The sequence below is a fragment of the Artemia franciscana genome, chromosome 2, assembly GCF_032884065.1.
Source record: "Artemia franciscana chromosome 2, ASM3288406v1, whole genome shotgun sequence".
NCBI lineage: Eukaryota > Metazoa > Arthropoda > Branchiopoda > Anostraca > Artemiidae > Artemia > Artemia franciscana.
The window spans coordinates 48,228,093-48,255,425 of NC_088864.1; the positions used below are offsets into that span (position 1 = coordinate 48,228,093).

The 27,333-nt window shown below is 35.1% G+C and overlaps 1 protein-coding gene across 1 annotated transcript in view; it reads left to right on the forward strand.

Moving 5' to 3' along the window:
• The first annotated feature begins 458 nt into the window (after nucleotides 1-458).
• The window catches only part of LOC136034332 (homeobox protein DBX1-like), a 51,806-nt gene continuing 24,931 nt past the window's right edge, over nucleotides 459-27,333 (forward strand). Inside the window, exons 1-3 of the mRNA XM_065715466.1 lie at nucleotides 459-741; nucleotides 2,903-3,022; nucleotides 15,018-15,253. Coding sequence (XP_065571538.1) covers nucleotides 459-741; nucleotides 2,903-3,022; nucleotides 15,018-15,253 — 639 coding nt within the window. The remainder of the gene's footprint in view (nucleotides 742-2,902; nucleotides 3,023-15,017; nucleotides 15,254-27,333) is intronic.

Sequence of the window (27,333 nt, forward strand, 5' to 3'; positions counted from 1 at the left end):
TTTTTTTTTGCACTCAAGTTTTCTCGTTTTGTAAAAGCAGATTTATGCTATAAAAAAAATACGTATTGAACAATAAATATCTGCTTAGCTCAACATTTTAATGTTTTAAGCTACAATAGGGATCAAAATACAAACGCTTCTTTTCGTGTTTTGGGCTATTATCATCAAAGCCTCCTCCTAGCTTTGAGAATACATTATGCTTTTTAATAAGAACAAGAGTTCAAGTGAGGCTAGGAATGACCCCATGACTGAGAAACTCCCTGTAGAAGGACTTTGCTCTGACTACTTTGATTAAACATTTCCACTCCCAGTAGAAATGAGCCTCTTAACTTTCCAGTGTAACAGTTTAGGAAACGACCATCTTTCCTCTAATTGGCTAATGAATAACCAATAACAGGCAAGGAAATATTCCTGGATTTTCTTGGGCTAAAACGATCTAGTTACTGGTAATCAGGAAAATGCTTCCGGCAAGTGAGTATCTCTGGCCGTTTTATCGCCCGTCATATGTTGAAAACTTGAGTGATCGTAAGTACACTAATGACTTAAAAGAATCAGACCGTGAGTCAGTTTTCCAAAGACGTGCAGAATCTCGTAACTCAGCAAGTTCAGAAGAATGCGGAAATGCGTGTGGACCTAAGTTGAAATTTGGTGTTGCGGCTATATTGGGACTTGATGCAAAGAATGAAGAAAAACAAGAAAATAAGGACTGGTTAAGTTTGATACATACTCAAAGTAGGCAAGGTAAGTCTTTTGAATATAACAGTTCTTTAGCGCTGCTACTAGCCCGTAAGAAACTTGATAATTATTTGATTTAAATTCATTGAATTAGGTTCTTTTCCAACGCTTTTTAAAGCTGATTAAACTCTTTTTTAGGTTCTTTATCTACTGATTCAGGTGTTGGCTCAAGTGTCTCCAGGTTTTACTCTAGCTAATTTTTTAACTGATTAGAAAACATTACAAGAAAGCATCTTTCCTATTTCTTTTTTTCTGAAAAAACCTCTTATATTGCCGAGTATGGACCTTAACTCCTGTTTCATCCTCCATGATAGATTATATTTTTTCATATAATTAGCCCATTTTGGTGAAGTAATGTGTCGAACATAACCCATCCTTCGACCCACAAAAATTTTTATACGTGTTAGAGTCGCATAATGGTGGTAAATGCCTAAAAAAAAGCAGTAATGTGAACAAATAGGATTGGGTCTGTGAGGTTCTGGCTCAAAATATCAAAATTTAATTTCAATTCTTTCGAGCCAAAAGTGTTGATGACTTTCACACTGTTTTTAATTATTATGAATATGATTTTTGGTTATTTTTCCGAGCTTACCCCCTCTCCGAAGCCCTAATATACTGAGAAAACTGTGCTCTAGACTCCAAAGGTTATGCGGCTGAAGTGGTGGCGTAGCTCATTTCACGTTTCCAATGGGGTCAAGATTTCCACACAAGCCAATGATTGTAGTCACTAATCGGAATGTCATTTTCTTTATTTGAAAGGTTTTCTTTTTAAACATTCAATTTTGATTGGGGATATAACCGTTTTTGCATGTGCTGTTCTGTCCAACTGCAGAAATATTTATGAAATTTTGGGTTTTTTAGCAAAGCGGGTCCTTCAAGTCAGTTTTTCAAGCTCCAGCGAATGGTAGAGGCTAAGAAAATCTTGGTAATATTATTTTAAAAGTAGTACCGAAAAAGGATTCACCTACAAACCTGGAAGGTCACATCTCCTATTTGGTTAAAATCTCTAGTTAAGGGGTTTCAGTCAGAAAAAATATAACTTTTATGTACAGAGAAGAAGGTATTTATAATGAATATACGTTAAAATCACGCACAAATGCACATAAAAATACAAAAATAAACTTGGAACAGATGAGTCAGCTTGTGACAATCGGTAAATTAGGATAATTAGACTTTACAAATGGAGCACATGATTAGGCTCAAGTTATTACTTATTATAAAGAGGCTATGATAAGCTTGACTTTTTGTCACACCTATTTGGGGAATGTAGCATTAAAAAGACTGAGAAAGGATTTAATCACTTTAATTTCTAAATTATTGATCACTTGATCACTTTCTAACTTGTGACAGTCGGTAAATTGAGATAATTAGACTTTACTAATGGAGCACATATTTAGGCTCAAATTATTACTTATTATAAAAAGGCTATGATAAGCTTGACTTTTTGTCACACCTATTTGGGGAATGTAGCATTAAAAACACTGAGAAAGGATTTAATCACTTTACTTTCTGAATTAATGATCACTTGATCACTTTTTAACTCATTATTAGAAAAAAAGTTAAATATAAACCCTTTGGCACTGGGTGTGATAACTCTTTTTTTTTTGTCTGACAAATGTTTTCTGTGTTAACGTTGTAATTTTGCAGGCTTTATTTACTTAATTTGATTAATTTTTTCATTCTTTATCGTACTCCACTGCTTCATTTCTTCCCTTATTTGGTTTATTTTAACTGGATAATAATCAATTCTTCCAGCTTTTTTGCGGAAGTTAGGCTCAAGATTGGAAAAGGATTATGTTTTTCTCTAGGCCCTTCCAACCATTAGTTCGTTTATTTATTCGTTAGTTTTCACCTGTTTTCGTTTTATAGGTGTGTTATATTTAAGAGGTTCTTCCATTAACTGAGTTATGGTTGTGCTGTATATGTTTTATCTCTCGCATAGTCGTGTTATATATCTTTCATTATCTTTTATTTACTCCACTTGTCTTGTATTTTAGTGGGTTAAATATAAATTATTATTATTAATTATCCTAAGCCATTTAAACAAAATGTAAAGAATCTTTGGAATGCCCCACTTTGTTTATAGCTACTAAATACGATTTATGCTTAATTCGTATTTTAATTACAATTCAGGTTGTTTTTATGATGGTGTTTATTTCTCTTGCAGGTGTTGATCCCTTACTCCCGCTTGTTCTGCATCATTCTTCTCAATATTTTGACCCTTTTCTTAGGTCCTTCTACGCATCTGTGACGCAAAAATTTGACCAAGAACGGATTTTAATGCAAGGTATTGTAAATAATACGCACATATACATTATAGACATAGAGTTATCAAACATACTCGTATATCTACCACGCAGGTATATGAAGATTATTTCAAAAATTACCGCCAAAAATATTTTTTCACATCCCAGGACGGGTGTGTCAAACGGAGGGCGGATAATTGTTCGACCCCTACTAGTTTTAAAAAAAATATCGTATTTTGGTATTTTTATTGAAGAATTCCTTTTCTAGTGTTTGCACTGAAAAAGTCGATAAAACAACAGAATGCCCCCCCACCGTTACATTTTGAAAAATTAGTTTCGCTCTCTCTGCTACAATTTCGTGAATTGATGCCCCTGTCCCAGGAGCATTAATTTCTTTTTAGTTTTTAATTTTTTATTTTCTTCTTTATTAGAATATTTTCTTTTTTGCAACTGGTAGCTAGTAAATGCTCCCCTGGTTCCAGCTGAAATTGTCATCTAAAAAGACAAACTGAATGTCAAGAGGATAGAGCTGTGCTTTTCTTCTTCTTCTTTTTGCGAAAGGTATATAAACCAAAAAATACATTTGACATAGTGAACTCTGAAGAAACATTCTCATAAATGTTTCCCGGGAAGAATGGGAAATCAGCAAATGAATACAGTGTTTTAATTACTTCAATGGAAAAACGATATCGATAATTTATTGTCAACCTAGAGACGGATGTGTTACGCAAACTCTCGCAATTCATTTCGTTTGCTATCTTTGTCCAGTAGCCGTTTTAGGCCTCATCATCTGGAGGGGGGCAAGGTATACAGCAGAAGCGTAAAAATATAAAATAAAATGAATTTAATGGCAAATATCAGACAAACTGGGGGGGGGGGGGTAGTTGCCTCCTCCCTGCCCGGGTATAGAACAGCCACTGCTCTATCCCCTGGTGAGAGATGTCTTGTAGTGTCAGCCCTTGCTTGTTTCCCCGTTATTTTTAATACTTTAAAATGCGAAGTACAGTAAAAATGACATCTGATTGTTTGAATTGGTTAAATGGAAAAAATATATCATTAAAATAAAAAAAATCCGAAGTTTAAATTTAATGAAAAAGACCTGAATATACAGGTACGAAATTTTTAGGTAGGCTACTAGTCAGCGTCAAATGAAAAAAGTAAGTGAAGAGCCAAAAAAATTGACCAAGACAGTAAACAGTTTAAGTAGGTATTGCTTTCCTTTGAAGGCTTAGTTGTCTCTGCAAATCAAAATAGGCTTAACTGTATGGCAAGTAACAGTTAACTTGTCTACCCGTCTAACAGTTTACCCATCAATTGTCTCTGTGGCTATAACCAGTTATATCAGATCTTACATTCAAATCAAGAACACGAGCATGTTCTAAATAATTAACAAATACCCAGGAAGAAACTAGCATGCTATTTATTTATTCAACGGTTTTCAAAGGGCGCTGAGATAAGTAAGCTGTTATCCTGACTTTAGATGCCTTTAGACCTTGAAATTAGCAAGCTAGTGGTAATCGGAGCTTGGATCCAAAGGAGCCCCGACCCGGATACCAAAAGCCCGACTCTTATGAGAAGGTAGTACTAACCAGTAACCACAGGGTTGCCACCAGTAGCACGAAAGTGTTATTTTAACACTATTTTATTATGTGTAGCACGTGCTATATTGAATATAGCACTTTCTCTGTTATATGACCAAATTGAAATTTTAGACATATAAAAAACAATCACAAGATATGTCTCACATCAAAATATACGTCAGAGCACTTCTTATGCATGACAATAATCTAAACATATTTAAATAAGGGATGTGCGTTCAGCCATTCAGCTTTCTGATCAGCTACGTTTTTTATGGATACCTTTTATTCCTCTATATTTAAAAAATTAAAAAATTGACCTAAAAAGTAATCTAAGCACACTTAAACGGACTATGCGCGTGTCGCGGCGGAAGCCGCAACACGCGGGAAAAAATGTTGACAGTAGCACCGAAAATTCTTGTGCAGCACGCAAATTTGGGCACCTGTAGCCCTTTAGGAACTTTCTGTGGCGTCAACCCTGATTGATTTCCACTAAGCGTAGTGAACGAAGGATCACGTAAATTGACTTCTTTTTTTTCATGGTTTGAATAACAACGAAGTTACTTTCATTCCTGAAAGAAAACTAATTATTTAGCCGAGATCCTTAGAAATAAAAGCAATGCCATCTAAAAACTAAATAAAAGAAAACATTCTCGAGCTGAGCAAAGTGTACAATTGTTAAAAAGAAAACGACAATAGCGAGAGGGAAAGAAGTGAAGCAGCAAAAAGAAAATAGAAGAGACAAGGGAAATACTTTTTTTTTTTTTACAAGAAACACATTGTAGTTTAATTCTAAGCAAAGAAGCATTAATCAAAGGACTATGACAAAGTATCAGAGAGCTAATTTTTTTTTTCCAAATCTGAAAGCCAAGAGAAATTCCAGACTAGTTCATGACTTTTAACGTTGCTCTTATTTTGGCAATTTTCAAGGCAATAACTTTTAATATACGATTTTGAAATAGATTCGTTAATTCAAAATTTATTTACTTACTCAGTTTGGTTGGTTGGTTCTAACACTCGTAATTAGTGTTTTAAACTTTTTTGGAGATCCATATAGAAATTAAGCTCCGCTTCGCCTAATTGCTGACCTATCGCAGCTTTTTGTATTTGGAAATTAGTCATAAAATAAATTGATGAAATTCTAGATGAGGGGCTGGCTGTCTTGGAAAGTAGTTAAGGTAGGTAAATGAAATTTTCAGAAATGAGTTTTCAAAGCCTAAATTAGAGCCTGTGAAGTTTTCAAGGCCTGAGAAAATGAGAAAATGTACGGAGAGGGGATTTTAAGCCATCCAAGAGCTTTACAAGTAATTTTCACATTTCATAATATACCTGTCTGTATTGAAGCTTGTTCAAAATGGTATTTAGCTCAAGTTGATATTTAAGCTGGTACACGGCCAATTCATAATAAAATTTGCCCGAATCGGTAGTTTAGTTAAAATGAAAAAACAATACTATACAGTTTTTCTTCTTTAAGCTAAGGATCGATAATGAAGCTTTCTGATTGGCTGGCGTTAGCTAGGTGCCGAAGAAACTCGAATAAATAGAACTTCGTCGTCAAATTTCCCTAGCTCTATGAATTAACTGAATCTCGTTACGAATGTCTTAGCATTAGCTATATTTTGGATTTAGCCAAATTCCATTGTGAACGAGCCCTTACAGACCCTTTCGAGACCAAAAATAGCATGGTGAACGGTACACAGCTTTTCTTAGAAGTTCTTACGAGTTTATGAAAGATTGTTTACCATTGTGTCTGAGCTCACTATTAAAATTCAGAGGGCATAAAAAAATTTTACCCCACCTGGACCCACCTTAGTACTATTCGTATCTGAAAGCCATGATTTTCTAAGAATTTTCTGTCGGTGCTTTTAACATTGCGGAGTTTATGTAGCAGTATTGCATTTTTGTCACTGTTGCCACGCTGAGTCGTGAAAACAAATAAGTGAAACTAATTAGCTAAATGGGAAAACACTTTTTGTCCGCACGAATTCAAAAATTAACAATCTGTCGATTCACAGAGACAACTACGCCTTCAAAGGAAAGCTATACCTCCTTTAACTGCTTGAAAAGTACGAAACTGGTACGAAAGATTTTACAGATTTACAGATCAAAATTTTTTGGTGTGTTCTGAATAAGTAACTAGTACCCATCCCCGTATTAAAGGTAGAGTAATCAACGATATTTTCTAGCGAAAATGAATTTTTTATTCTTGTGACTTTGTATTTTGTTTTCCTGGGTGTTGAGGGTACATCAACGGAGAAATACCTCCTACTACCTTCTATTTATATTATGGACCTCTGTTTTCTTAGCGTAGCCATTTTAGGAAGAACAAATGCACTCACTATCATGTCTACTACATTACTTTCTGATTGTTCTGAACAACGATATCAGCACCCCCATTCTCAGATAATATTAAATTTTTTTTTCTCAAATACCATTAAATTCCTTGGGTACCGAAATTGGCAGCATTTTGGCCCGACTTTAGATCTGAGGAAGTCCAAGCTGGTGCCAGAGAGCCGACTTATTATGCATTACCTGTTACTTATTACGTATATGAGGGGGATAGCTCTTCCTCAACACCACCCTTTTTACGCTAAAGTTTTTAGTACTTTAAGAAAAAAAAGGTTCTTATTGTTCTAATCAAACACACAATGTTTCGGGAGTCGTTCTTAAAGAATTGGGACAGAATTCAAACTTTAGTGTGAGGAGCAAGATGTTGAGGAGAAGCAACCACCTATACGTAATATTTACGTAATATACGTAATATATTACGTCATATACGTAATAATTTCTGTTCGTTTTAAATTTTAATGTTCTTCCTTACTTTCAGTAGAAAAAACTTGTTTTTTTTATTTTATTTCTGGTCGTTTTTTAAGTTATTAAATAAAAACAAACAAGTTTTTTTTTTAACTGAAAGTAAGGAGCGACATTGAAACTTAAAACGAACAGAAATTACTTTGTATATGAAAGGGGCTGCTTCCTCATCAACACCCCACTCTTTACGCTAAAGTTTGACTCTTTCTCTCAACTCTTCTTTTTAAAACAGTAAAAAACTTTAGCGTAAAGAGCGGGGCGTTGATGAGGAAGCATCCCCTCTCATATACAAAGCAATTTCTGTTCGGTTTAAGTTTTAATGTCGATCCTTACTTTCAGTTAAAAAAACTTATTTTTTTATTTAATTTCTGAACGTTTTTGAATCAATGCATGTTTTGATTTTGGCTCTCCGCAGAGGAATAATTAAAACGAAATTTGCATTTTTTTTTTTTTTGCCGAATGGCTTTCTCATAGTTTTGATCGAGTGATTTTGAGAAAAAAAAGAGCGGGGGAGGAAGCCTAGTTGCCCTCCGATTTTTTGGCTTCTTAAAAAGGCAACTAGAACTTTTAATTTCTTACGATATTAGTAAAACGTATACGTAACTTATAAATTAGCTTACGTAACGAACTTTTGTATTCTCATGTTTTTATTACGTATATGAGGGGGTTCACCCCCTCGTCAGTACCTTGCTCCTTACACTAAAGCTTAAATTTTGTCCCAATTCATTAAGAATGACCCCCTGAATCACAAAAGCCGTAGAATAAATAGTTGAAATTACTAACAATACTTTAGCGTAAAGAGCAAGGTATTAGGAGGAGATGAGCCCCTCATATGCGTAACAATTTCTGTTCGTTTTAAATTTTAATGCTGCTCCTTACTTCCAGTTGTAAAAACTTTTTCATACTTATTTTTTCATTATTTTTTTTTTTTAAATAATGCTAGAAAATCCTGCGCTCCCTTCATGGAAATTTTCTTCCCCCGTGACAAATTCCTCGATGGAAAGTTCCCCCAACATATCCACCTCTTCTCAACCCCTCCCCCAACCAAAAACCCCCCTGAAAACATCTGTACACTTCCCAATAACCATTACTATATGTAAGCACTGGTCAAAGTTTGTAACTTGTAGCCCCTCCCACGGGGACTGTGGGGGAGTCAGTCGTCCCCAAAGACATAGTTATAAGGTTTTTCGACTATGCTGAATAAATTGGTTATCTCAGAATTTTGATCCGTTGACTTTGGAAAAATAATTAGCGTGGGAGGGGGCCTAGGTGCCCTTCAATTTTTTTGGTCACTTAAAAAGAGCACTAGAACTTTTCATTTCTGTTAGAATGAGCCTCTCGCAACATTCTAGGACCACTGGGTCGATACTATCATTCCTTGGAAAAAAACAAGCAAACAAAAAATAAACACGCATCCGTGATCTGCCTTCTGGCAAAAAATACAACATTCCACATTCTTGTAGATAGGAGCTTGAAACTTCTACAATAGGGTTCTCTGATAAGCTGAATCTGATGATGTGATTTTCATTAAGATGACTTTTAGGGGGTGTTTCCCCCTATTTCCTAAAATAAGGCAAATTTTCTCAAGCTCGTAGCTTTTGTTGGGTAAGGCTAAACTTGATGAGCCGGCAATGAGAAAGCAATGCATAAGAAGAATTTCGTAGAGGAATTTTGGCAAATTCCCCTAGTGTAAACTTTATCCTCTAAAGTTTACCCCTTAGAAACTACTCTCCCCATGTTAAATTCTCCCCGTGGAAAATCCACCAGCAAATAATCCCCCCATGAAAAATGTCGGCATACTTCCCAATAAAAAATACTATGCTTATACAATGGGAAAATTTTGTAACTTAAAGACTTGTCCCCGAGGACTGTGGGGGTCATGATATTCTCCAAATACATAGTTCTTCAGGCTTTTAACTACGCCGAACAAAAGGGGCGTGGGACGGGGCCAAATTACCCTCTATTTTTGGTCACTTAAAAAAGGAACTAGAAGTTTTAATTTCTGTTCGAATGAGCCCTCTCACGATATTCTAGGACCACTGTGTCGATACAATCACTTCTGGAAGAAAAAACACAAACAAACAAATAAACACACATCCATGATCGTTTCTCAGGCAAAAAATACAAAGTTTTACATTTTTATAGAAAGGAGCGCCAAACATCTAGAGTAAGGTACTCTGAAACGCTGAATCTGATTATGTAATTTTCATTAAGATTCTATGACTTTTAGGGGTTTTGCCCCTTTTTTGAGAACCAGGCAAATTTTCTCAGGCTTGTAACATTTGATGTGTCAGACTAAACATAATGAAACTTACATATTTAAAATTAGCATAAGAATTCGATTCCTTTAATATATCAACTGGTATCAAACTTTTTGAAATCTATGTATTTGAAACCAGAATAAAACTCCGATTCTTTTGATATATCCATTGGTATCATAGTACCATTTTTTAGAGTTTTGGTTTCTTTTGAGCCGGGTCGCTCCTTACTTACAATTTGTTACCACGAGCTGTTTGATATAGGCGTTTCGTCACTAACAATTTGATCTTAACCCAATTCCTTTGAATGAATTTTTTCATTCTCAATCTTTTCTCATTCTCAGTCTATATTTTTGTCAATTATACGGAAGCCTATCTGCATGTCTTACTATCAAAAACATTCGTCGTTGACAAGGTTCGGAAATAGTCTCCAAATCGCACTATGGCCTGAAAGACATAATATATGTGTATATTTCTATGTCGTAGTGTCAACTTACAAAATGTAGGAGATAGGGTAAAGGTTCTAATTCTTATAAAAATTTAGAGGGGGACTTTTTGGATTCTTTTCGATTTTTTAATGATGATACAAAAAGGCGTATTTTTCACCACCTGCACACACAATGACTGGCCTCACCGCCAAAACTAAGGTTGAATGCTTCACTACCTGCTCTACTGTGCTCTCTATGGAGGAACAGTTTTCAAGGTTGGGAGCTCTACTTCCTTTGCTGCCCTAAAAAAAAAAAGCATTTCCACTCCTTTGAAGTTTGTATGGATGCTCTAAATCTCTATGGGATCTGTGAAGTAGTTCTTCTTCCTAGAGATATACGGATAGACTGACATAAAGACGTTCAAGTTTATTATAGAGATCCTCTCTGCTAAACAATTAGCTTTCTAACAGAATTGAAAGCAGCTTCCGTTCTGCATAAACTATGCAAATGAAAAGTCATAAAGCAATACGAGCCATCTCTCGTTGGCCACATTTAGTACAAACAAATGCTCTTTAATTGCCCGATGATTCGCATTTCATCCTTAGAAAAGGAAGATATTTGAGTAGAAAAATATACAATTCAGCTTTCAAAGAATAAACAATCACGCGAATTTCCTATCCAGTCCTCAAGGGAATAGAGTATAAAGTCTGATATATGTATTTCATCAACTTGGTTAAAACCAGATGGAGGCAAATTAAAGGCAGCTATTTAAAATGAAGATAATTTGGAACGCGCTTTTGTTTATTGCTTTTGTCCTTAACTACTCCTTGCGTTATTCTGGTGTGGTAATTACTGTCAATGGTGTTGACGAGTGTTTTAGACGTGCAAAACCAATGCCTATCAGATTCTGTGACGTAGTTAGGTCCTGTGGCTTCCATTTGAATGATAATAGTTCAAAGCCCTTATTTTTTCTTCTTCTTTCGGTACTTATGTATTATACGTCAAACACTCAAGTGCTTGCTTTAATTACAATCTGTTTCTTTGACGCTCAATTCTAATGAAATATCACAAAATATGATGAAAATACAATAATTTAAAAGTGGACTTGGGCTTTTTATTTGCACATTAGGGCGGAGGGGTGGGGTAAAGTATGGTGCGTCTGCATTCAAAATGTGTTAGCTACAATTATTCTGCATATTATGAAGTAAGAATTGTTTTCTAACTTCAAATTGCTCAAATACTCCCCCCCCCCTTATCTGGAAATATACAGCCTAAATTATATATTTCACAGCTATTCAGTCACTTGCCTTTGTCTTGTCTCACGCTAAGCTGAAAAAAAAACTAACAAAGAAACCGATTGGTTCTCGAGTTTTACGCAATGTAAACTTGATTGAGTGGCGTATAATACCCAAGTACCCTTCTCCTTTTACCATTTCTCAGTCCATATACAAACCAAGGGGGCACTGACTTCAAGCCATCTGGTACATATCTCGGACTGTCCCGTGTGCCGCACAGTTTCGCCACGCTTGGCACGCGTCACCTGGTGCACATGACTTCTGAGACAGTGCGACTTTCAATACAAACAATAAAGAACAATACAATGAGGACATTTTAGAGTTGCAGAAAAAGATTAAACGAATATTCCTTAATTATCTAATTACTCCGTATATGAAATGGGTTGTCCCCTCCGCAATCCTTCGCTCTTTACGCTAAAGCTTTTAATTGTTTTAAAAAGCAGTATTGTGGCAAAGACTAAAACTTTAGCGGAAAGAGCGAGGGATTGCAGAGGGGACAATCCATTTCATATACGGAGTAATTTCTGTTCGTTTTAAGTTTTAATGTCACTCCTTACTTTCAGTTAAAAAAACTAGTTTTTTATGTAATTTCTGAACGCTTTTGAATTAATGCATGTTTGATTTTGGCTCTCCACACATAAATTATTAAAATGAAATTTGCATATTAATTCCTTTTTTGGCTAAATGGCTTTCTCTTAGTTTTGATCAGACGATTTTGAGAAATAAGGGATGGGATAGGAGGCCTAGTTGCCATGCAATTTTTCGGTTACATAAAAAGGCAACTATAAATTTTAATTTTTAACGAATTTTTACTAGTAAAAAAATAACTTAAGAATTAACTTACGTAACAAACTTTTATATTCTTTAATTTTTATTATGTATATGAGGGGGCTTTGTAAACTCGTTAATACCTCGTTCTGTACACTAAATCGTAAGTTTTGTCCTAATTCTTTAAGAATTACCCCTGAATCAGAAAGGCCGTAGAATAAATAGTTGAAATTACTAAAAATACTATAGCATAAAGAGTGAGGTATTTATCTCGTCCTAGATGCCTCGCTCTTTATGCTAAAGTATTTTTAGAATCCCTCATATGCGTAATAATCTCTGTTCGTTTTAAGTTTCAATGCTACTCTTTTCTTTCAATTGAAAAAACTTTTCCATGTTTATTTTTTCTTTTTTCTTTATAGTAGTTTTAGAAAATCCTGAGCCCTTTTCATTGAATTTCTGTTCCCCCATGACATATTTCTCCAAGGAAAGCTCCTCCCACATAGTCCCCTTCCCTCAACCCCACCCCCAAAACCCAAAAAAAAATCCCCTGAAAACGACTGTACACTCCCCAAAAACCATTATTATATGTAAACACTGGTCGAAGTTTGTAACTTGCAGCCCCTCCCCCAGGGACTGTGGGGGAGTAAGTCATTCCCAAAGACATAGTTATTATGGTTTCTGACTATGCAGAACAAAATGGCTATCTCAAAATTTTGATCTGTTGACTTTGGAGAAAAATGAGCGTGGGAGGGGGCCTAGGTGCCCTCCAATTTTTTGGTCACTTAAAAAAGGCACTAGAACTTTTCATTTCCGTTAGAATTAGCCCTCTTGCGACATTCTAGGACCACTTGGTCGATACGATGACCCCTGGGAAAAAAAAAAAAATAAAAAAAAATAAACACGCACCCGTGATTTGTCTTCTGGCAAAAAATACGAAATTCCACATTTTTGTAGATAGGAGCTTGAAAATTTTGTTAAAGGGTTCTCTGATACGCCGAATGCGATGGTGTGATTTTCGTTAAGATTCTTCGACTTTTAGAGGATGTTTTCTCCTATTTTCTAAAATAAGGCAAATTTTTCCGGCTTGTAACTTTTGATGACAAAGACTAAATTTGATGAAACTTATATATTTAAAATCAGTATGAAAATCTGATTCTTTTGATGTATATTTTAGCATCAAAATTCCATTTTTTAGAGTTTTGTTTACTATTGAGCCGGGTCGCTCCTTACTACAGTTCGTTACCACGAACTGTTTGATAGCCTCTCTCAGCGAAATAAAAACAGTGGAACAAAGGTAAAATGAAGCTTAAAGTGAAAATAAGGGAACTGAAAAATAGAATCACCAATAAAAGCGATAAACCTGCATTACTCTGGACAAGTTCAGTTAAGATTAATGAAAATGATAACTCATACAAGCCAAATCATACCAAAAACAAGTTTTAACTTGCAATTATTGCTTTTTTTGGCAGCTAGCCTTCCACTTTTCAGTATTGTTTTTTTTTTAGTTTGTTCGTTCTTTATTGTGAGTTGATTTTTATCTCCATTCTACTTTTTTATTTCGCTATTGAACTGAAATTAATTTACCTTATTCTGCAACTCATCGTCTTTAGAATGTCCTCGCCGCGTTATCTTACCTACTGTTTGAATGATGGGAAGACAGTTGGGTCTTCTTCGTCGTTCAAGTTAGTAAAGGAATTCTGAAGGACAAAACGCAAACAAATTGCATTGCTATTAAATCAGTTTCCTTTTTTTAAATAAGAAAGAACATTTTTGACTTTAAAAAAAGTCTAAAAATGTTGTGTCTTTAGGCCCTAATGTACTTGACTTTGACTTACTTGACTTATATCTACAGCCGAGTGCTGATCGACAGGTGATCCTGTCTATGGCGATTGTTTATTTCCCTCTGTCTGATGTTTGTCATCGACAGGGACTCTAACAGGATGTCGAACCATCGCTTGTTCGGTCGGCTGTGAAGTCACTTCCAGCCGGCTTTGATTGGGTCGAAGTCGTAGATCGTGTTTGCGGTTAGATGTGGAGGCATTCACAGCAGGTGTCCAAAGCATTTGATTCGATATACTTTTTTTGTTTGCTGTTTGTTGTGAAAGGTGTGCGGAATAATGACCTTTTGAAACACATTGTTATCGACTTTGGAAGACAACTCAGTCAATACGCAACTACACGAAAAAAATGCAGCGATATAACGGAAATCAGGTTTAGATTAAACCAAAATAAGATATAAAAAGAGCTTTCGATATAGTGCTTTTAAAAGTGTGGTTTGCATATGGTAATTACATTGACTGTTTTCTTGTTCGATCTTGCAATCTGAAGCAACAATAAATAATTTCAACATAACAACCAGTAATAATGGCCAATAACAACTAAACAAAATAGTGTTTTTGATGCTGTAACAAACTTTAGATTGTTTAAATAATAGCCAATTTCTTACAAATCATTTTAAAATGTCTATAGCGAGAAATAACCGAATTTAATGATGAATAAGCGGTGGTGGTAACTATGCTGCTATCTCTTTTCATCTTTTGATGAAGACTTACCCGCAAATTTTATTCACATTTTGTTTGTTCTAGTCCTTTAAGGCTATCCGGTGGCTTTTGATGAAGGAGCCAGTCATGTAAGCCATTGCCAAAATCCCATTTACAACGGTAGTTTGCCAACTCCTACATTATACTTACACATTACATTTATTACACTACATTACACTTATACTGCATATACTTATTTCAGACAGGTCTCACGCTATTAATCAAGTTTAAGTGTTTACACAAATGTTGAAACAACACAACGTTGAAACAACCAAACGGTATAATTTTCTTCTTCAATTTTGGAGACGCTATAAGTGTTTTGCCTGTATCCGATATATACTAAGAAATCTTCATTACAGGGGAAAAGCTGGAGGGGTATACCCATCCAGCCCTAGGGACGTCACTTCTTGCGTCTGCAAGTCAGTCCTTTATTTTATCCACTCGATCATCACGTCCACGACGAGGCATGATGAGACGTGCTGTATTTTCAGAGCTTCAGCGAAGAGGTCTTGAACGGCGATTTCAAATACAGAAATATATTTCGAAGCCAGACAGGAAGAGACTAGCAGAGAAACTCGGACTAAAAGATTCACAGGTAGGATAACATACCTAGGCTTTATTGTTAAAGCCTAATAAATGGGAAGGAAAAAAGAAAGACCTGTATTCTATGAACATTTAGTGTGAGAAAAAATCATAATAAAATGCTTAGTGAAAGTAGTCTCACTAATTAGGGATTGTGAGGCTGATAGTTGTACAAAATTTTATATGTTGGGGAGGGGTACTCGAATTGGCATTTTTAAGAAAATAAAAAAATTGCGAATTACATGAAAATTTTATGAAATTGTGACACTAGTAAAAACGACCGTAGCGACTTTTTTTTTATCTAGGGGACTCCGAAGGGCTCTACTTGGGTCCATATATTGACAGGAAGATTATTTTTTTAATGTGTTGATTTGCATAAAATAATACCTTAGACTAAGAATTTAACCTGCTACTCTTGGGTTGACCATAGGTCTTACTTTGAAAGAATATTAAATTCGACGAGCTGAGTTACCGTTCAACTGGTCATAATAGGTCTTTCTAGGGACTGTATGAAGCCGCAGTTACACTCACTTAAAAGTAAAAAAAATGTAAAATATTTATCTAAATGGGCAAATAATGTCAAAATGGGATATAACTATTGGTAGTCATGTCAGGCAATCTCATCGTTTGTTGCGATATGTAAGATAAAGGAATCATGTTGAATAATGGACATAAACTGATTTATCAATAAGATTTGACATTTGCAATAAAACGAGCTATAATCATATTAGAGCTTTAGATTAGTAAAGGGCTCCCCTACCTCAAAAAAGCTTATAGCCTTCACATACGATTAGTGAAAAGAGATCTATTCGAGATTTATTTCCCACTCACTAGTTCATTTGCAAAAAACGTATTGAATGGATCTTTTGGTTTTCGCAGTGACGAATTGGCTGATCCAAGCCATGTCCTAGTAGGTTATTAAGTTTTCAAGACGCTTGTAGTTTTAATGTGTTGTAATAATATTGAAGTTTATATCAATCAGGGGGGGATTGACCCTTCCTTCCTTAAATTTTCTTCAAATTTGTAAGAACTGAACAAAAATGCATATAAACAATTTTTATGCGTTTTAAAAGTTTTTGTACAACCCCTCCCGAAAAATCCCCCCTCGAAGAAAAAATCCTGAATACGGGCTTTACAATACTATATTATATTTATATATTAGATTAAAAAATCATGATATGTGTTTTACCGTTGAGGATTGAAAATAGAAGACACTAATTTCATGTTTGAACATGAACATGCCATGTTTTACAGGCTCAAAATTCAATTTTTGTCCTAAAAGCTCCAATTTCGCACTTATGTTATGTGTCTTCCTTTTCATATGCAATGTAGCCTATGTTGTTCAATTTGTCGGGTTTGGGAATAAATTTTTTCTTCTTATTTTTCTAGGGGGATGGGAACGTTGTCTTTATCTCGCTTCCAAATAATATTAATACACCTGGAAAAACGCTTTAATAGATAAATGATAATTTTAGGTCAAAGTGATGCTTTATCAGACCCACACGCATAGGAGACCCAGATATGTACTCCCCAAAGCTGCTCATATAATTCATTTTTTTATTCTTTTATTTTTGGATGTTTCCCATAATTCTCTCCCTCGACCAAGAAATGTAACCCTTAGAAACAAAACTGTGTCACTCTTATTTCATACCTCCGCTTTCCCATTTTTTTTTTTTTTTTTTTTTTTTTAATGGCATCCGTGATCCATTTTTTTCTTTTCATTTAATAGGTTTGTTGCTCCTTATAAATTCATTCAATAAATAAAATCATCAAGTTATATATGTCAAAGACACTGGCACCATATGGAATTAGGGAATAAAAGACGTCAGCCGTGTGTGTAATCGTTTTGCGCAAATATCCGTGAAATTCATTCATAAACAGAATCTGATTTAGGCAGTTATATCAATTAACCATCATGCGGCGATTGATACTAAGCTGTTAATGAGGGGAGAATTTATTGTTTCCAAGAGAGAAACTGTTGACGGGGAATGATATTGATAAATTTGCTGGAAAATACAACGTCTATGTTTTAAGCTTCTTCATAGCTTTTTTTTATAACTATTTATTTTTTCAAAGCAGAGTATTATTGAGAAATTTGGATTAGAAGCAGTCAGTCAATAGACCTACAAAAAAAAATATTCTTAACGTATACGCTTTTGGAAGCCCCCCCCCTCCCCCCAAAAAATCTAAGAATCTTCATCTCAAAACCCCAACCAGGAGACAAAGCAGAATAGACTTGCACAAAAACCCGTATAAATAATGTCCACCTCTTTACGAAGCCTAGGCTACTGGCTGTATGCAATGCCAAAAATGAGAAATGCTAGCTTGCCTTGTTTTCCGCTGTGTAATGTCGCACGATTATTTCTTGTCTAAAACTAAATTGCATATGACAGTACAAAGAGGGGGAGGATTAGAATTTGTCACCTTTTCATGAAACTTACCAGTGTTATTGACACTATCAACTCTTCATATTTTCATAAGACAATTCTATGTGACCCCCCCCTTCTCTCTCTCCCTTCCTCCCTATCTCACTTTCTCTCTCTCTTTCCTTCCTCTCTCTCTTCCTTCCTCTCACTTTCTCTCTCTCTTTCGGTTCATAAATATGATTCTAAAGCTGGTAAAGCATACTGTTTTGCGGGTGTATCCTAGGATTGACCGCAGTAAAGGGATATGAGCATGAACAGTAGTATTAGCTGATCCCGTTTTAGGATTTTGTTGAAGTGCTTTATGGTTACTGCGCTTATGGTCATATAATGGGACCTAATGCCCCTCTCATAAAGAAGGGAAGTGTTAGAAAGATTAAAAGTATGTAAAAAGGTCAAAATATTCCAAAGTTTGGGCAAAACTTCCAACCAAGGAGCACCAATTGGAGGGTGCAGAGGTAGGATTCCCCCCTAAATGTTTTGCTTCTAGATTTCAAATATATATATATATATAAATATAAATATATATATATATATATATATATATATATATATATATATATATATATATGTATATATATATATATATATATATATATATATATATATATATATATATATATATATATATATATATATATATATATATATATATATATATATATATATATGTTTTTATATTTTCATTGAACAAAATAAAAAAATGCCCCCATCTAGATTTTGAAAAATACATTTTGTCCCTCCTTATATTTCTGTGAATTTTTGTCACTGATCCAACACCACTGTAAAAGATTGTATGGCCCACCCATGCTTGAAAATTTTTTTGGACGCCCTTGCGGTTGCATATTGGCAAAGGACCAAATTGATAAATCAATTTGACACTACACCTTCTCCCTTCACCAGCATCTCTACTCAACTTTGCCTCGATGAAAATAAATATATTAGGTACACCAAAAACTTAGTAGGCTATTTAGGAATGTTGCCTAGTTAAATTTGCAATGTCAGCATTTGAATAAAAACAATTTAGAACCACTATCTAGTTTTCTTAACACTCTACCTCCGTGCTGTGATAAATTCTAAGACTTACCTGCAAAACCTTGGAAATGCAAAATTGTCAAGTTTTTACAGTTACGTGAAACTAACTTTAATTAGGTCAGAGAGAAACTCACTGAAAAAATTTTGCGACTCCAAACTTTAACAGATTAAAATTTAACGCAGAAGAACCAGCCTGGGTGAAATTTAACTTTTTTTTTCGTTTCACTGAATTAAAACTTGACAAAGAAGACAAGAAAACCCATTAGTTTCAAAAAGACGGATTTAGATGGCTTCCCTTTCTGACATACGCTTGAGGAATAATGCGATGAGTCCATACAAATGTGTCACAGACGTAAACCAATGAAGCTAAACCTGTGTTTATTACCACAAACTTGTAGGAAAGTGATACTCTCTTTTTCAAATGGGATGCTTTGGCAAAATAATAAATAATATCCTATTGAGAGACCAACAGGGACGGATTAAGGGCTTGGTATATGGGACTAGTGCACCCTTCAGAATATCGAAAGTTATGAAAATTACGGGGATGAAGTGAAGTTTGGTTGGTGCTGTGAGAGGCTATCAAGCCTGCTTTTTTTCGTTCGAATCATACAAATTGAGAATCTTTGCAATTTATATGATTGGAATGAAAAAAAGCGGGCTCATTGCCCCTTTTTAATAGTCCCTCACAGCACCAGCCAAACTTCACCTCCCTGGTAATTTTTTACCCCTTCATCCCTTTAATTTTCAAGAGATAGTAACATGTCCAAATTCATCAGTGCATCTACGAAGAATAGCCAATTTGCATAATTTTTCGACCCTCAGCTTAGGATTTGAACTAAATACATCCCCATGTGACCATCATATTTTGATCCTTCCACTTGTTATGAATAAAAATAAGCCTCAATCTGATGCCACGTGGAGCTAGGGGGAGCCCAAGGACGCATGTGTCATTGAAGAGCGCGGAGCAAGCACCCTTTCAGTCAGTTTGGGACCTTTAAAAGGATCAGAAACGCTAATTTACAATCACGGCACCCCTTTTGCAATCATAGTAGGATGGCTAGAGAGGCTGGTACGTCCCGTCGTATCTAGGCTTCATTCTGAATATGATATTCAGATTAATAACCTCCCCAACCCTTCATGCTTTTTACTATTTTTTCTATGATAATTTTTTTGCCTTAGTACTTAAAAATGAAGACCATTAAAAATATTGGTTTAGTTATGAATTTAGCATTTTATAACAGCCTAAACTTTTTTACCTCAACGCTTGGAGAATTAGAGGGCTCAGTCTTCTGTATTTGATTTAAATAAAAATTTTTGCTGTAACATTTTTAAAGGCAATCTTTGAATAATACATTTGCCATTGTCAACGGGCTATATTTGTGGCATTCCAAAATGCTATAAAGCAAGCACTAATCAAACTTTAGCGTAAAGAGCAGGGGATTGAGCGAATAGTTTCTTCTTTATTGAAGTTTTAACAGCAATTTCCACTTAACATCACTATTTAAATGAATATCATTCTTATTTTACTTAATAAACAAAATGACTGCCGATATTTTGTTTGAAATGGCAAAAACAGCGACTAAAGAAGCCCTCGATGTTCTAAAATTGCCTTTCTTCTCCAACATACATAATTTTGTTACCATATGGCTTTTGATTCTCATCTTTCATCTTTCTCGCTAGTAAAAATAAAAGATTCATCATATACGTAAATTTTAATATAAAATTGTAATAAAATTGGTTTACTTATTAGGTCACATTATCCAAACCTGTCATAAAATCTATTCTAGCCTAGTATGACTGTCTGTTGCAGCTGCGACCTCGTTCCCCATTCTATGATTTTCTCGACTGCTCTTATATTGAATTCTGTATTCAAAGGAATCAAAAGACTAAAAAGTAAAAATTGTTTATTACTTTCTGTGCCTGACATCTTTGATGAGATTAATCGTGAAGGAACACAGATCTATTGGAAGAAATTTGTCCCTTCCTACCAAAACTAAGCATAGACACATTATTTTTGCCTAAACTGGTACTAGACATAACGAGACATACGATAACATTTTGGCAAAATGCCCACATAATGAATGGCTCTTAATATTAACCCCTCTCCTCCCAAGCTTAATCTATCGGTTTTCTTATATTTTCAAAAGGATATTTGAAAAGCTTATTGCAAAACTATTGCTTTACAGTTTATTGAATAAATATATACAAAGCTGGCTCAGATAAACTGGCTCGTGATATTTCCCTATATTTATAGAATTGGGAAAACTTGTGCTTTACTGAAAACACGAACATGGCGGGAAACAACAGGATAATCTCCTAGGAGCAGAAAAGTATATGATTAGTGTGCTGAAAATAAAAGACTTTTTATAATACTCTCAGTAGTCTTTAACTGGCAAAGGTAACAATAACTTCTGGTAATCAATTTAAATTATCCAAAAAGCTCAAGCAAGCTCAGTTTTCAGTAAACCACAACTTTTTTAGAATTCTACAAATTTAACGAGGTATCATGAGTCGGTTTCTTTGAGCTAGCTTTGTAGAAATATGTTAAATAAACTGCAAAGCAATAATTGGTTTTCGTTTTAAATTTCAATTGCTCTTTACTTCCATTGGGAAACTGTTTTAAAATTAAATAGTTCTAAAAGCTAATTTTTCAGATTAGGTTTTATTCGTTTTTAGTTTTTTTAAATATATAAAAAAAAATAAAAAAAGATATTTGTCTAACTTAGGCGATGAGACTAAACAAGTCGAAATGAATTTTTGTTAAAAGAGCTACTAAACATAGGTCTTACTTTCTACTTTTAGCGAACTTCCCTACAAAAAAGTTCGATTTTGTCACATAAAGAGTTTAAAGGGTATTTTATCTCTGGTATTTTTAAGAAATTGCAGATAAAAAGCTCAGTTATTTATGATATATTATCCATTATTAAACATATGGAGATAGAAAATCAAAGGACACTAAAAGAATTTTATATGTAAATTCAACGTCTTTACTAGAAAACTGTATCATTATTATTGCAACTTTTTTTTACCATTGAAGCACAAAAAATTCTTGACTTTTTATAAGGAAATATACTTCAGTTTATTTTTACTTCTTGGACTTCAACGTTTCAGGATAACTGATCATTAAAATATATTATTATGCAGAAAACAAAGTTAAAACAAGAATTACCTGAATTAATGGGGCTAATGCCCTTCCCCTGCCTCCAGATGACGAGTCAATGTGTAACCTCAAAGTCAGTAACTGATTCCTGCACGCTTTGACGAGGCGGAGGGAGTAAAATTAAAATTGTGAAATTTCACTTGGTTACTCATTTCAACTCATCTGCGATGCTCCAGAACCCGCTGGTACTGGAGAAAATAAAGCTCACACCAGGGAATTCCCGAAAATGTGTTTTCGTAATTAACTGGCACTGTTAAGACAAAAATAAATAGCAGTTGTCACTACCGAATCAGCTTTGAATTGGGTTAAAAAAAAATTCTCACTGGACATTTTTTTTTTCATCTAGTTTTTAAATTTCTATTATTAAGGGAGCTGGAAAAGTCAATTTTCAAAATGGGGAGGGTGAACCTTCGATTAAGGATTTTTTTACCATGAACATTTCACTTGTACGATGTTTATGTGACCAAGTCTATCCAGTCCAGAAATGACACACAAAATCCGATTTTTTATCCTAATAGATTCCTAAAACCCCAGTTTTTTCCAACTTTAAGATGGTGTTGGCAAGAAAAGTGTTTAAAGCACGTAAGTATAAGGATTAGCTTTCAAATAAGCTCTTAAACAGATCTCAACGACGGTTCAATGCCCCACTAGTGCTGGAGAAATAAAAATTAAAAATAGACATATCAGAGCTTCAAGATTTTTTTTTTTCAAACAGTTCGTGGTAACAAACTGTAGTACGGAGCATCCCGGCTCAATAGTAACCGAAATCCAAAAAATGTAATTTTGATACCAATAGTTACATAAAAAAATCGCATTTTAATGCTGATTTTAAATATGTAACTTTCATCAAGATTAGTCTTACCTATCAAAAGTTACGAGCCTGAGAAAATTTGCCACATTTTAGAAAATAGGGGAACACACCCCCTAAAAGTCATTCAGTCTTAACGAAAATCACACCATCAGATTCAGCTTATCAGAGAACCTTATTGTAGAAGTTTCAAGCTCTTATTTACAAAAATGTGTTATTTCGCATTTTTTGCCATAAGACAAATCACGGATGCGTGTTTATTTGTTTTTTTGTTGTTTTTTTTTCCCAGGGATGATCGTATCGACCCAGTGGTCCTAAAATGTTGCGAGAGGGCTCATTCTAACGGAAATTAAAAGCTCTAGTGCCCTTTTTAAGCGACCAAAAAAATTGGAGGGCACCTAGGCCCCCTTCTACGCTCATTTTTTCCCCAAAGTCAGCGGATCAAAATTCTGAGATAGCCATTTTATTCAACATAGTCGAAAAACCTAATAACTATGTCTTTGGGGACGACTTACCTCCCCGCAGTCCCCGTGGGAAGGGTTGCAAGTTACAAACTTTGACCTGTGTTTACATATAGTAATGGTTACTGGGAAGTGTACGGACGTTTCAGGGGGATTTTTTGGTTTGGGAGGGCTAGTTGAGGTAGGGGGGATTTTAAGTGGGAGGATCTTTTCATGGAAAAACTTCTCATGGGGGAAGAGACTTTCAATGAAGGGGGCACAGGATTTTTTAGCATTATTTAAAAAAAAACAATGAAAAAATAAATATGAATTTTTTTTACCGAAAGTGAGGAGCAGCATTAAAACTTAAAACGAGCAGAAATTATTGCGCATATGAGGGGTTTACCTCCTCGTCATACCTCACTCTTTAAGCTAAAGTATTTTTAGTAATTTCAACTATTTATTCTACGGCCTTTGTCATCCAAGGGTCATTCTTAAGGAATTGGGACAGAATTTAAGCTTTAGTGTAAAGAGCGAGGTATCGACGAGGGGTGAACTCCCTCATATACGCAATAAAAACATACGAATATAGAAGTTCGTTACGTAGGCTAAGTTAATTCGTAAATTACGTTTTTTTACTAATGAAAATGTTCGTAAAAAAAATTAAAAGTTCTATTTGCCTTTTTAAGTAATCAAAAAATTGGAAGGCAACCAGGCTTCCTCCCTCTCTCCTTTTTTCTCAAAATCTTTCGATTAAAACTATGAGAAAGTCATTTAGCTAAAAAAAAAATTAATATGCAAATTTCGTTTAAATTATTTATATGCGGAGAGCCAAGATCAAAACATGCATTAATTAAAAAACGTTCAGAAATTAAATAATTTTTTTTAATGATAGTAAGGAGCGACATTAAAACTTAAAACGAACATAAATTACTCCGTATATTTTATATATTTCCTCCTCAGCGCCACGCTCTTTACGCTAAAGTTTTTTACTGTTTTAAGAAGTAGAGTTAAGAGAAAGATTCAAACTTTAGCATAAAGAGCAAGGCGTTGAGGAGGAAATATATAAAATATACGGAGTAATTTCTGTTCGTTTTTAGATTTTTAATGTCGCTCCTTACTTTCATTTTAAAAAACTTGTTTTTTAATTTAATTGTAATAAAAGCTCACTGTTAAGATAAACAAAATACCAGTTGCAATTCATTAATCAGGTTTAACTCAAACTTAATTTTTATAAGGTTATTTTCAATTTACTTTTTTCAGTTTTTGCTTACTAAGGCAGCTGTGTGCATTCAAGAGGAGAGATTGAAAACTTCCGGTTGGGTGTTTTTTACCGTGGGCATCAGGGGCGAACCTCCAGTATTTTTATATCCTAATTATTGAGGGCAACAAACCCCGCTGCTCTCCCAAACGACACCCCTGACGGGTATCAAAACCCTCGTTTTGCTCCCCAGCCTTTCCACTCGAGAAATGGCTCGAAAAAGTACCATTTTGGCACCATAGTGTACTCTACAGTGGCGTTATCAAGACAAGTTTATTAAAACACCTGGATACGATTTCTCGTATCCAGGCAGCCCTGGGACGTGGTAGTGTGGTAGCCCTGGGACGAAAAAGAAGGGGGAAAAGGAGACACTTCACTGCTATCCCTGCAAAAAGCTATTTTCCTTGTTTTTCTAAGATGGGAGGCTCAACACCTCTGGTCAAAAGTTTTCGGCCATCGTGATTTGAATGGTATTTTGTTTCGTGCGAATCTCGCTGTCTTCGAGGGGCTTCGAGTCCTTTTCCGAAATTCACAACATTTATTTTTCGCTATAAACTTTTGCTATTAAGATAAGCCTATATAGGCCTAATAGTTATCATTCCTGAATCACTTTTAAATTAAAGAAATTTATCACTAATTTTTTTTATTTCAAATAGTGTTTATAAGCTTTTAATTACTGTTGGCCGTTGTTCGGTTTTTACTAGGTTACGGAACTTGTTACAGCCCTGAATATTTAATTGTTTGAACTTAAGAAAAGTTAAAACAATTGTGATGTTCATTCAAACATACTTCTTGACTGGGTGAACTAAAGAAAAAGAACATCCTTACGCAGTTTGCCTTGTACTTTATTATAATTTTGTTGACCAATCAGGTTATTGCTATTGTCAGTGGTTCGAGTCTTTGTGTTGCTGGCTAATTGGTTTGGTTTTAAGTTGACCAATCATAAAACCATGCTTGGCGTCTTTACGCTAAGTATGCTAGATTGACTCTCGATCTTACCTGTGTACTTGCGTTGGCTAATTTACATGATATGACCAAAAATAAACCAACTTTTCTACTGGAACAGTCACAGTAAGTGAGAACAGTCATACTTGCGTTGGCTAATTTAGATGGTATGACCAAAACAAACCAACTTTTCTACAGGAACGGTCAAAGTAAGGTGACACAGATGGTCATTTGGAGCAACTTATAATATTATTGACCAATCATAAAACCGTGCTTGGTGTCTTTACGCTAAGTATACTGATGGATTGACTACCGATCTGACCTGTGTACCTGCCTTGGCTAATTTAAATGATATGGCCAAAAATAAACCAACTCTCCCACAGGGACAGTCACAGTAAGTGACACAGATGGTCACTTGGAGCAGCTTATAATGCTATTGACCAATTATAAACCCGTGCTTGGTGTCTTTAAGCTAAATAGGCTGGTACATTGACTCCCGATCTGTCCTGTGTACCTACTTTGGCTAATTTATATGATATGGCCAAAAATAAACCAATCTTCTACGGGGACAGTCACAGTGACACAGATGGTCACTTGGAGCAACTTATAATGTTATTGACCAATCATAAGACCGTGCTTTGTGTCTTTACGCCAAGTATGCCGGTAGATTGACTCTCGATCTGACCTGTGTACCTGCCTTGGCTAATTTACATGATGTGGCCAAAAATAAACCAATCTTCTACGGGGACAGTCACAGTAAGTGACAAAGAATGGTCACTTGGAGCAACTTATAATGCTATTGACCAATCAAAACCATTCTTGGTGTCTTTACGCTAACTATGCTTGTAGATTGACTCCCGGTCTGACCTGTGTACCTGCCTTGGCTAATTTAAATGATGTGGCCAAAAATAAACCAAATCTTTTACGGGGACAGTCACAGTAAGTGACACAGATGGCCACTTGGAGCAACTTATAATGTTATTGACCAATCATAAAATCGTGCTTGCTGTCTTAACGCTAAGTATCCTGGTATATTGACTCCCGATCTGACCTGAATACCTGCCTTGGCTAATTTACATGATATGGCCAAAAATAAACCAACTCTTCTACGGGGGCAGTCACAGTAAGTGACACAGATGGTCACTTGGAGCAACGTATAATGTTATTGACCAATCATAAAACTGTGTTTGGTGTCTTTACGCTAAATATGTGGGTAGATAGACCCCCCCCCCCCACCTGATCTGACACGTGTAATGGTCTACATCTTAACTACGGGGACAGTCACAGTAGAGAGTTAATGACACAGAATATTTCTAGCAACCCACTTGTATTGAAAAGTGTATCTAGTGATTTTGAAAAGAGAATAAAATTTGAAAAATAATTGTCTGGAAAAAACAACTGAAAAACAAGAAGAAAATTGGATTAACAAAAACGAATACTTTCTATTGTGCATTTCGTATATGTGTTTTTAATCTCATCGTCTACTTTCATCAAAGCAATTTATTATTTGTTGTCACTGCTGCCAACAACCTAAGTTTAACTCTTATTTGAAGGATGTTTCTAGATGAAAAAAAAAATCACTGAATTCGAATATGGAGTCACATTTTCGGTATCTGGCTCAGTGTTCTAGATCCGTCGTGTCCTTTTGAAAGGACATCCGTCCTTAGTGGAGTATTTTGTTTTTTTAAATAATGCCACATATTTTTGTATCAGACCAAACTACTACACAAATAAAAAATAGATCACTTCTTGTGGTAGGAGAGAAAATAGTTCTTCTCGGGAACAAGGCACAGTACAATTCCAAGGCACTTGATACAAATGATATTTGTCTACCTCTGACAAATTCGGCAGCATTTTCGATCTTTTCCGAATTCAGGAAAATGGTTGTACCCGTCATGTCACACGTCTGTAGGGGGGTAGGCTGTGTAGGTATTTTTTTGTGGAGAAATACCTTCGGCTTCTAGAGATAATGGTCTACCAGGGCACCTTCGGGGTGCTTCGGAGTATCCGAGAGAGCATGT